Source organism: Anomaloglossus baeobatrachus, chromosome 7 (genome assembly GCF_048569485.1).
Source record: "Anomaloglossus baeobatrachus isolate aAnoBae1 chromosome 7, aAnoBae1.hap1, whole genome shotgun sequence".
Lineage (NCBI taxonomy): Eukaryota > Metazoa > Chordata > Amphibia > Anura > Aromobatidae > Anomaloglossus > Anomaloglossus baeobatrachus.
In genome coordinates, this window is record NC_134359.1 from 103,875,866 (window position 1) to 103,888,499 (window position 12,634).

General features: G+C 41.6%; 1 protein-coding gene across 2 annotated transcripts in view; it reads left to right on the top strand.

The window, feature by feature from the left end:
* The window catches only part of ERBB4 (erb-b2 receptor tyrosine kinase 4), a 1,420,891-nt gene that overhangs the window by 1,377,792 nt on the left and 30,465 nt on the right, over nt 1–12,634 (top strand). Inside the window, exon 26 of one of the 2 annotated variants that reach the window (XM_075317538.1) lies at nt 3,913–3,960. The exons of the other annotated variant lie outside the window; for it this stretch is intronic. Within the exon in view, the coding sequence (XP_075173653.1) occupies nt 3,913–3,960 (48 nt within the window). The remainder of the gene's footprint in view (nt 1–3,912; nt 3,961–12,634) is intronic. 2 annotated transcript variants of the gene reach the window in all.

The window sequence follows — 12,634 nt, forward strand, 5'->3', positions numbered from 1 at the left end:
ACATATCCGTCCTCTTCCTCAGGACAAAATGCAGAGAATACTAACTATTCTCTGCATTTTGTCCTGAGGAAGAGGACGGATATGTCCTTGAAACGCGTAGACCTGTGAAAATAAAGAAAAGAGATTTACTAACTTAATCTGGACTCCTGTGGTTTGGCGCGGTATTTAAACCTGCTTTTCTCCTGCTGTCTGATAGTTACCTTGTGACCAGTGCTGCATTACCTATACGCATGGTAGACCAGTGCCTACAAGTGACCCTGGGGGGACGTTAGCTGCTATATTTTGGACATTATTTCTATGTAGCTATAACTAGGCTGTGGAAATGAGAGGGGCAATAAGGGCTCCTGCAGACAACCATATTTTCGGTCCGAGTGCTATCCGTCAAAAAACAAATCGTACCCGTACCAATTGGATTCAGTGAGACACTGCACGTATCATATTTTTTTCTTGGACTGAATTATCCAAGGAAATAAATTGCAGCATGCATGATTTGCCTCCCAGAATAATATTGCAGTTGGCTATTCAAGTCTTTGGGCCGTGAAAAAAATCGGAAATCTGAGTGTGGTCTGATTTTCACGGATTGACAGAATAGAGAAAAGAAGAATATTCTTTTTTTTCCTTTCCTCCTCCCCCCAAAAACCCAGATACCACACCCAGAAACTGATCAGCTGAATTGGACAGTTTTTCTTCGATGGAGAAAATACGGCAGTGTGAACTCAGCCTTAGGCTCCCTTCACACGTGAGTGAAAAACACATGTTTTTCACTGACGTGATAAAGGTGCTTATGTCCCTCCATGTGTCGTGATTTTGGCACACGTGTGATCTCCATGTGCTATCCGTGATAATACTCGAAGATCAGGCACTTATACTCATCTGTCCACGCCACTGCTCTCCTTGGTGCTGAGGTGTCCCGCGATGCTGTGTATGGGCGCTGCTGTCTCACTGGTGCAGCTACTTCCGGGTCGGCTGTGCAGTGAATATTAATGAGTATATTTAGCCAGCCTGGAAGCAGGAGACAGCGGCGGCTGAAGACAGCATTGCTGGAGACAAAAGAGTTTAGAAATAAATGTACGTGTTTTTCTGGTACATGTTTCACAGATTACACCATTGTTTTGTCCATGGGAGATCATTGATGCCGGAGAAAAAAGGACTTCTCTCCGTACGGAGCACATGGACACGCATGTACGCCACACAGTAACATGTTAGTGAGAAATCACTGATGTGTGCGCAGACCCATTGACTTTAATGGGTCTGTGTTTGTCCATGATTCCGGTACATATAAAAGCTGCAATATACACACAAGAATCACTGAAGGTGTGAAGGGGGCCTAAGAGAGACACAGAAGGAAGACTGTAGACCAGTGTTTCTCAACTCCAGTCCTCAAGGCCCACCAACAGATCATGTTTTCAGGATTTTCACAGTATTGCACATAAATAATTCCATCACCTATGCAATACTAACAAAATCCTGAAAACCTAATCTGTTGGTAGGCCCTGAGGACTAGAGTTGAGGAACACTACTGTAGACAGTGCTGGATCATGTGAATAGTGCACCATAATGTCTTTACAGAGCAACCCAAAGGGGTGTCTACTTAATGGACAGAAAAACGTGCAATACAGTTAGGTCCAGAAATATTTGGACAGTGACACAATTTTCGCGAGTTGGGCTCTGCATGCCACCACATTGGATTTGAAATGAAACCTCTACAACAGAATTCAAGTGCAGATTGTAACGTTTAATTTGAAGGTTTGAACAAAAATATCTGATAGAAATTGTAGGAATTGTACACATTTCTTTACAAACGCTCCACATTTTAGGAGGTCAAAAGTAATTGGACAAATAAACCAAACCCAAACAAAATATTTTTATTTTCAATATTTTGTTGCGAATCCTTTGGAGGCAATCACTGCCTTAAGTCTGGAACCCATGGACATCACCAAACGCTGGGTTTCCTCCTTCTTAATGCTTTGCCAGGCTTTACAGCCGCAGCCTTCAGGTCTTGCTTGTTTGTGGGTCTTTCCGTCTTAAGTCTGGATTTGAGCAAGTGAAATGCATGCTCAATTGGGTTAAGATCTGGTGATTGACTTGGCCATTGCAGAATGTTCCACTTTTTAGCACTCATGAACTCCTGGGTAGCTTTGGCTGTATGCTTGGGGTCATTGTCCATCTGTACTATGAAGCGCCGTCCAATCAACTTTGCGGCATTTGGCTGAATCTGGGCAGAAAGTATATCCCGGTACACTTCAGAATTCATCCGGCTACTCTTGTCTGCTGTTATGTCATCAATAAACACAAGTGACCCAGTGCCATTGAAAGCCATGCATGCCCATGCCATCACGTTGCCTCCACCATGTTTTACAGAGGATGTGGTGTGCCTTGGATCATGTGCCGTTCCCTTTCTTCTCCAAACTTTTTTCTTCCCATCATTCTGATACAGGTTGATCTTTGTCTCATCTGTCCATAGAATACTTTTCCAGAACTGAGCTGGCTTCATGAGGTGTTTTTCAGCAAATTTAACTCTGGCCTGTCTATTTTTGGAATTGATGAATGGTTTGCATCTAGATGTGAACCCTTTGTATTTGCTTTCATGGAGTCTTCTCTTTACTGTTGACTTAGAGACAGATACACCTACTTCACTGAGAGTGTTCTGGACTTCAGTTGATGTTGTGAATGGGTTCTTCTTCACCAAAGAAAGTATGCGGCGATCATCCACCACTGTTGTCATCCGTGGACACCCAGGCCTTTTTGAGTTCCCAAGCTCACCAGTCAATTCCTTTTTTCTCAGAATGTACCCGACTGTTGATTTTGCTACTCCAAGCATGTCTGCTATCTCTCTGATGGATTTTTTCTTTTTTTCAGCCTCAGGATGTTCTGCTTCACCTCAATTGAGAGTTCCTTAGACCGCATGTTGTCTGGTCACAGCAACAGCTTCCAAATGCAAAACCACACACCTGTAATCAACCCCAGACCTTTTAACTACTTCATTGATTACAGGTTAACGAGGGAGACGCCTTCAGAGTTAATTGCAGCTCTTAGAGTCCCTTGTCCAATTACTTTTGGTCCCTTGAAAAAGAGGAGGCTATGCATTACAGAGCTATGATTCCTAAACCCTTTCTTCGATTTGGATGTGAAAACTCTCATATTGCAGCTGGGAGTGTGCACTTTCAGCCCATATTATATATAATTGTATTTCTGAACATGTTTTTGTAAACAGCTAAAATAACAAAACTTGTGTCACTGTCCAAATATTTCTGGACCTAACTGTATGTGCTTATAGGTTCCTGGAATGTATACCCAGCAATGTCCATGACATGTGTGGACTCCATTGGGAGCCAGCTATGACATACACCATACCTCTGTCATCGCACCAATGTCTGGTTTATGTAGGTTGTAAATGGATATAAATCTTTTGAATGTTTTCAACAATTGCAAATTAAAATGAATGGTTTTAGATATTTCATGATTGGCAGCTTACTTATAAAATCTGTATTTATTGGCAAAATTCATATCTGAAATGCAATAATCTCTCTATCAAGACTCTAAACCAGTGATTTTCAACTTTTGTACCATATGGAAACTCCTTCTGGTACCCCAGGAAAATTCAATGTTACGGCATAAAAACATTTCTAATGGTTCCCTGACTGCTTTGCCTTCTCCCATGTCGAGTATTTTTATTCACCTTAAAATGAATTTACTTGATTTTGCAGACTTTGAGCGATTCTATAGTGTCATGTAACCTTCATTTGGAAAAGACCTTTCCATAGTGTGTACTATCTAGAATGATATGGTATATACATGCACCCATAAGTAGGAGTTGGCATCACTTTGCTGCATGCGTTTTTCTTACTAGCTCATACAGCTCATGAATTCTTCTCATTCTTATTTCCATCATCCCATTTTCTTTCCTATCAGAGTGAAATTGGACACAGCCCTCCTCCTGCCTACACCCCTATGTCAGGAGTAAGTATTCCACATTGGCCTTAAATCTCTAAATGTCTTTACTGACTTATCCTCCGGTTGTTTTCTCTTCCCTTGTAGAAGTGAATTGGGTTAAGTTGCATTTACACTGCAAGATTATCATCAACGAGGGCTCCTTTTCATGATAATCTTGCAATGTGGACATGCTGACAATCACCCATAGAATGAGTGAAATACTAATTAGTTGGGTGAAACAAGTTTTAACCAAGATTAAGGCTATGTGCACACGATGCGTTTTTTGAAAAATCTGCACCAAAATCTGCATTGTTATCCTGAAGCCAGCAAAGTCTATGAGATTTCTAAAGTGCTATGTGCAGGTTCCTTTTTTTCTGTACAGATTTAGTGCAGATTTTGGTGCAGGAAAAATCTACAGCATGTCAATTGTTGGGATGTTTTCTCCAGCGTTTTTTAGCCCTTCTACCCATTGACTTCATAAAAAATGCATGGAAAAAAAACGCACCAAAAACACATGCATTTTTCGGTGCTTTTTTTCTGCCAGAATGTGCAGATTTGATGCAGAAAATGTTTGCACTAAATCTGCAGTGTGTGCACATACCCTAAAAGTCAGCATTCTAGGTAGTGCATCATCTTGTGTAAACAGGACTTATGCTACCGAGAATAATGACGGCCAACGCGCCATGAATGATTGATTACAGATCGTTCAGGGCACATCGGAGTGCGGTCTACCTGTATAAACAGGCAATGTAATATGACCACCGATCAGCGGTCGGTAAGTGTCGCACATTTGCTAATGTAAATGGACCCTTACTGTAACATACAATGTCAGTCCCAATTTATATAAACTACCTTATTTACTGGCACCGATAGTTCTCCTCCCCAGTCTTTCCAATCTCTGATTATGGCTCACTTACCATTTCATCTATGCTTCATCTCTTTCTTCACATTTCCATACTTAGTTTCATAGCATGAGAGGTCTGGCAAGGAATTCAGAAAAGTAATTGTAATAGTCACATTGACTTTTACAGATCAGTACCAGGACTGGGAGGCTAATAGTGCATTAACTAATAAGCTATATATATAAAGGAAGGAAATCAGCAGCACAAATGGCCATTTCACATTCTTGCCTCCAGTCTCACATTTGCCGGCCTTCTCCTGCTCAATTTCATACTCTTCACAGTGTCAAACATTAGTTTTAGTTTTTTCCCATTTTCTCTTACTTTCACATCCAGGCACCAGAATATACTAAAATTTAGTAATTTGTTAAATTTACAATGTAATTCTTCAATATAACAACTTACCTATCTTCTGTCAAATGCTGCAGGCGCTGGAATAGTTTGGTTTCTTGATGTATTCAGCTCCGATCTAGGAATATGGGTCTATCCAGTAGACGCAGCGTGAGCCTTAAACATGTCATCGTCACTTACTGTTATGTGTTATATAGTAATTGTGACTGGAGAAAGTAGGAGTCGAATGGTAAAAGAAAAATAGGAGCCGTATTGAAGAAATCCATTAGTGACCACACTGGGTATTGGTGCATTTCTTTTACTGGTTCACATGATTACATTGCTATGATGGAATTAAATTGCAATAATTATTAGCTTTCGATAGTTTAATGGTCACTGAGTTGTTGAGGATTATTGGAAAACATTCTAGGATGAATAAAAGAAGGTTTTTTTCTGATGAGTCTTATTAGTAGCAAAAAGTGAAGAAGACAATTGGTGCTTTAGAAGCTTTGGTGATAATATTAATTAAAATATAAACTCCAGATTATGACCAGAACACCTTGGCACGTGTGTATCTTCATAAACAGAGCACAAATAACAGCAGACATCAAACAGTTCATTATCAGAAGAGACTTAGAAGGAGCAGCCTGGAGCATCATTAATATAGAGTGTCCAGCACCATCACAGAAGGGATGGTGAGGGCGAAGACAGCACGGTAATTGAATCAATCAGTCATTTGCTTTCTGATGCTGGGCTTAAGGCTGTAGGTCAGCAAGTCATCAAAAGCGGTGGCAAATACACTAATTACTACTCTACAGGACAAAGCTGTTAACTCCCAGCCGTCTTTAACTCTGCAGTCTCTGCGGTGACGGCAAAATCCCTCCTCGTTTCAGCATCACCATGTATGCAGCCATCTTCCCTCTACTGATTTGCGTCACTGTTTGCTTGAGAGAACCCAAATCTTGAACATGACCATTAAATTGAGTTAAAGTGGAAAAAAACCATTGACAAGAAAGCCATATTTTTGTAAATGGCAGGATAACATCAGTTTTAGTTCCCACTTGCTATGTGCAATTATTTTGAGTTTTTCCAATGTTGGATGCAACTATCTACAAAGCTACAGTATGTATTTGGCACCATAAAAGCAGTGCCTTGTGGTACTCCTAGTACCAAGTCATACCGGCATCCATACGCTGCTCACTGGGCTGCCATAAGCCCAGAACTTTACCCTTTTAGCAGCAATTCTTCTAGAAGAGAAAAGCTGTATACATAAAGCATCTGTTCAAGCAGGGTCACTTTCATTCTGATGGATTAATATGGAATTTGACAGAATAAACCTCAATGTGTTCCATATAAAATCACAGAATAGGCAACATGCACTAGAATGAATGGCCTATAACCACTCTGTAAAAAATATAGTCATGTATGACATTTATGCAGGGCATGTGAGGAGGTATATGGGGATTAATCACTCTCCCTCTCTTTTTTTCATCCACTTCTATATTACTTCTCCTTTATTTCCTTCTTCCTTTTTTTAGGTTAATGAGTGTTTTTTTTCTGTTAGGAATTGTTTGAATTATTTTTTACTACTCAACAATATTGGTCCATTTCCATAATTAATGTGTAATTTTACCATACCAGTTTTTAGGTGAATAGGTTTGTCTGGTCTAAATCCACAAGTCTGCAGTCATATTATGTCTGCCATAGAGGTTCGCAAACCCGCAGATGTTCGGTTTCGCCGGGTCTGGCCGGACTTAAAAAAAAAAAAAGTCCTGTTCAGGATCAGACATCACCCGAACTAGAGCCGAGACCCCATATAAGACTATGGGGAATCAAACTTTAGTGCTAGGAAATAGTGGTCGTAAGAGCTAGGGGGCTGAAAAAGGAAGCAAAATGGGGCTTAAAGCAGGGGAATTATACTTATGAGTTTCGCACGGCTGTCACACTGCTTCCGAGTCCGCTCATTAAAGATTATGAATATTCACTGCTTCCCTGCTCACTCTCTGTGACGGCATCTATCATTGGTTGCAGTCAGACAGTGCCCCCATCCTCTGCACCCGTGTCTGTGATTGGTTGCCCTCACACTAGCTGTCTGAGTCCCCAAAATGGAGCGTAGAAATAAATCATTTGAAATAAATGGTGTGTAAGTTCCTCCATATTTTGATACCTAGTGCAAATAAAGCAGACAGCTTTGTGCTTTATTTTGGCTGTGTATCAAAATACGAGAGAATTGACGTGGATTTTTTTAAATTAATAAATAAATAACTTAAAAAAATGACTTTGAATCCAACCCGCCCCCCTATTTTAATACCCAACCAAGATCAAGCAATTAGCTACAGACATGGTTATTGGGCCCTCCCCAAGCAAAAAACAGCAGCCCGCAGCTGCCAAAGAATTGATGCATTCATTAGATGTGCCAATCCTGGGGCTTACCTGACTCTTCTCAATTGCTCTCGTGCAGTTGGCAATTGGGTTATTATACGAGGTTAATGACAGCTGTGATTTGTCAAAAAATCACACCTGCCACAAAGCACTGGATTAGTAATAGGTAGTGGTTTATGAGTAGAGTTGAGCGCGGTTCGTGGTTCGTGGTTCTCCAGTTCGCGGCTCGAGTGATTTTGGGGCATGTTCTAGATCGAACTAGAACTCGAGCTTTTTGCAAAAGCTCGATAGTTCTAGATACGTTCGAGAACGGTTCTAGCAGCAAAAAGCAGGGCTTTTTACAGCTACAGTGTGCAGGAGCCATCGCTGGCAGCCTGCCACAAGCTGGTAACCAAGATAAACATCGGGTATCCAAGCAAAGCGCTTTGGTTAGTAACCCGATGTTTATCTTAGTTACGTGCAGGAAGCCCACACTTTCCCGCTCAGCTCGCTCCGCCCCCTCCTGCCCGCGGCATGTACACATACATACACAAACACACACACACACACACATCCCCCCCCCCCATCCCCCCCCATCCCCCCCATCCCCCCCCGCCCGCCCGCTCGCTCGCTCGCTCGCTCGGCTTACCTGCGGTGATGAAGTCCCGCCATCCCGACCTCAGCGCTGTCACTGTCCTCCATGGCCGCCGCTTGTCACATCACCTATCGCTTCCGACCCGAGACTGACTAGCGGTGACGTCACGGACCTCTCGCGATACTTGCTGTGAAGGCGCCGGTCATTGACCTCAGTGACAGGGGCTGTCAGTGTGCTGGAGATCAGCGCAGGTAATGTACCTCGCTGACAGCAGCACTTGTCACCCCCCTGCAGTGACCTGGGCTGACCCATTGATGTTAGCTCAGGTCACTGCACTGCTCTCCCAGTCAATGGGGAACATCCTGCTCTTCATTGACTGGGACAGTGTGGATCGTCATGGCAACCCCTTGGATTACACCAGACCTGGATTTGTTTTTCAATCTAATAAATTGGTTAAAGAGGGAATGTTTTGGGGAGTGTTTTTTCAAATAAAAATGTGTTTGTCGTCTATTTTTTTTTATTACTGACTGGGTTGGTGATGTCGGGTATCTGATAGACGCCTGACCTCACCAACCCCAGGGCTTGATGCCAGGTGACATTACACATCTGGTATTAACCCCAAATATTACCCCGTTTGCCACCGCACCAGGGCGCGGGATGAGCTGGGGCGAAGCACCAGGATTGGCGCATCTAATGGATGCGCCACTTCTGGGGCGGCTGCGGCCTGCTATTTTTAGGCTGGGGAGATTCCAATAACCATGGACCTCCCTAGTCTGAGAATATCAGGCCCCAGCTGTCTGCTTTACCTTGGCTGGTGATCCAATTTTGGGGGACCCCTACGTGTTTTTTTTTTTAATTATTTATTTAATTTAAAATAACAGCGTGGGGTGCCCTCAGTTTTGGATTACCAGCCAAGGTGAGGTTGCCAGCTGTGGTCTGCAGGCTGCAGCCGTCTGCTTTACCCTAGCTGGCTACAAAACTAGGGGGAACCCTATGTCATTTTTTTTTCATTTTTTTGGCTAAATACAAAGCTAAGCACCCCTTAGTGCCACATGAAAGGTACCAAAGGGTGTTCCACTTTTTCTCCATTTTTTTCTCCACTTTCTCTCCACTTTTTCTCCACTTTTTCTCCATTTTTTTCTCCACTTTTTCTCCACTTTTTCTCCACTTTTTCTCCACTTTTTCTCCACTTTTTCTCCACTTTTTCTCCTCTTAATCTCCACTTTTTCTCCTCTTATGCTCCACTTTTTCTCCACTTTTTCTCCACTTTTTCTCCACTTTTTTCTCCACTTTTTCTCCTCTTATGCTCCACTTTTTCTCCACTTTTTCTCCACTTTTTCTCCTCTTATGCTCCACTTTTTCTCCACTTTTTCTCCACGTTCTCTCCACTTTTTTCTCCACTTTTTCTCCTCTTATGCTCCACTTTTTCTCCACTTTTTCTCCACTTTTTCTCCACTTTTTCTCCACTTATGCTCCACTTTTTCTCCACTTTTTCTCCACTTTTTCTCCACTTTTTTCTCCACTTTTTCTCCTCTTATGCTCCACTTTTTCTCCACTTTTTCTCCACTTTTTCTCCTCTTATGCTCCACTTTTTCTCCTCTTATGCTCCACTTTTTCTCCACTTTTTCTCCACTTTTTCTCCACGTTTTCTCCACTTTTTTCTCCACTTTTTCTCCTCTTATGCTCCACTTTTTCTCCACTTTTTCTCCACTTTTTCTCCACTTTTTCTCCTCTTATGCTCCACTTTTTCTCCACTTTTTCTCCACGTTCTCTCCACTTTTTTCTCCACTTTTTCTCCTCTTATGCTCCACTTTTTCTCCACTTTTTCTCCACTTTTTCTCCACTTTTTCTCCTCTTATGCTCCTCTTATGCTCCACTTTTTCTCCACTTTTTCTTCACTTTTTTCTCCACTTTTTCTCCTCTTATGCTCCACTTTTTCTCCACTTTTTCTCCACTTTTTCTCCACTTTTTCTCCTCTTAATCTCCACTTTTTCTCCTCTTATGCTCCACTTTTTCTCCACTTTTTTCTCCACTTTTTCTCCACTTTTTCTCCTCTTATGCTCCACTTTTTCTCCACTTTTTTCTCCACTTTTTCTCCACTTTTTCTCCTCTTATGCTCCACTTTTTCTCCACTTTTTTCTCCACTTTTTTCTCCACTTTTTCTCCTCTTAATCTCCACTTTTTCTCCACTTTTTCTCCACTTTTTCTCCACTTTTTTGTCCACTTTTTCTCCACTTTTTCTCCTCTTAATCTCCACTTTTTCTCCACTTTTTCTCCACTTTTTCTCCACTTTTTTGTCCACTTTTTCTCCACTTTTTCTCCTCTTATGCTCCACTTTTTCTCCACTTTTTTCTCCACTTTTTTCTCCACTTTTTCTCCTCTTAATCTCCACTTTTTCTCCACTTTTTCTCCACTTTTTCTCCACTTTTTCTCCACTTTTTCTCCTCTTATGCTCCACTTTTTCTCCACTTTTTCTTCACTTTTTTCTCCACTTTTTCTCCTCTTATGCTCCACTTTTTCTCCACTTTTTCTCCACTTTTTCTCCACTTTTTCTCCTCTTAATCTCCACTTTTTCTCCTCTTATGCTCCACTTTTTCTCCACTTTTTTCTCCACTTTTTCTCCACTTTTTCTCCTCTTATGCTCCACTTTTTCTCCACTTTTTTCTCCACTTTTTTCTCCACTTTTTCTCCTCTTAATCTCCACTTTTTCTCCACTTTTTCTCCACTTTTTCTCCACTTTTTCTCCACTTTTTTCTCCACTTTTTCTCCACTTTTTCTCCTCTTATGTTCCACTTATTCTCCACTTTTTCTCCACTTTTTCTCTACTTTTTCTATGGTCGGTCTACCCATTAGCTCTGCCATGCATAGTGTAGCTCTACACCTACTGCACATGTTACTTTATGATTGACATCTCTTTCGTACCAGAGCTGTCTAAGTCTACTCTGACCCCATATTTGTCATTACTATATTGTCCTTGTACTGTATTATGACATTTGTATCATGTGTTTCATTTCTTGCTGTGTTGCAATTTTTTTGCTGCATCCCAATTGTACCTCTACATTGTTCGAGTTTATGTTATTGTTCTCTCACTCTTATGTGATACTGATTATTGTCATTTTTCATGATTACATGCAGATAAGTCCAATCTGACGAAGGCTCAGGCCGAAACGTCATTTGTAACTTGTTTTGGACAAAAACATATATGCTTATGAAAAAAAAATTTTCTTAATACGGACCAATAAAGAGTGATTTTGCATTACTATCCATTGTGACTTACTGACTTAGTCTGGGAGATATAGAGTGCCGAGGTTACTCACTAATTTTATCTATTATTACCTCTGAGCACCTATATACCAGTGAGCAGAGCTTCCTCTACAGTAGTTCTCCTGATTAGGCATGCCCTTACCTCATGAGCAGGGCATTGCAGCTTTGGTAGCAACCATTACGACATGGACTCTGCTGCTGTGGACCCGGGGAGAGTGAGTGCAGATTCATTGCACCCACACTCCTCACATGAAGGGTCCGCACTCCTAGAAAATGGGGGATACGTTCCCTGAGTGTCTCCCCCCCATATTCTAGACGGTCCAGAGTCGTCGTGGGACCCCTTTATTTTTTTTCTTACAATAAATTGGTGAAAGAGGAAATGTTTTGGGGACTGTTTTTTCAAATAAATTTCTTTTGTCGATTTTTTGTTTTTGTTAGTACTGACAGTTTATGATGTTGGGCATCTAATAGACGCCATGACATCACAAACTGCTGGGCTTGATCTCAGGTGACTTTACAGCTAGTATCAACCCGATTTATTACCCCGTTTGCCACTGCACCAGGGCACGGGATGAGCTGGGGTGAAGCGCCAGGATTGGCGCATCTAGTGGATGCGCCACGTCTGGGGTGCCTGCGGCCTGCTATTTTTAGGCTGTGAAGGCCCAATAACTATGGACCTTCCCACCCTGAGAATACCAGACCACAGCTGTCCGCTTTACCTTGGCTGGTGATCCAATTTGGGGGGTCCCCTACTTTTATTGTGTAATTATTAATATTTATAAAATAATTATAAAAAAGAGCCTGAGGGGACCTCCACATTGGATCCCCAACCACGGTAAAGCTGCCAGCTGTGGTTTTCAGGCTACAGCCGTCTGCTTTACCCTAGCTGGCTATCAAAAATGGGGGGACCCAACGTAATTTTTTTTTTTTAACTATTTTTTAAATAGAAAAAATTAATGGGCTTCCCTGTATTTTGATTGCCAACCAAGGTAACGGCAGGCAGATGGGGGTGGCAACCCATAGCTGTCTGCTTTATCTGCGCTGAGAATCAAAAATACCGCGGAGCGCTACGTCATTTTTTTAAAGATTTATTTTTACAGCACTGTGATGTCCAGCAATCAAAATACAGGGAAGCCCATTTTATTTTTAGTTATTTAAATAAATAATTAAAAAAAATATATGTTAGCTCCCACTGCATTTTTTGTATTGCTAGCTAAGGGTAATCCAAGCAGCTACTGGCTGCTAACCCCCA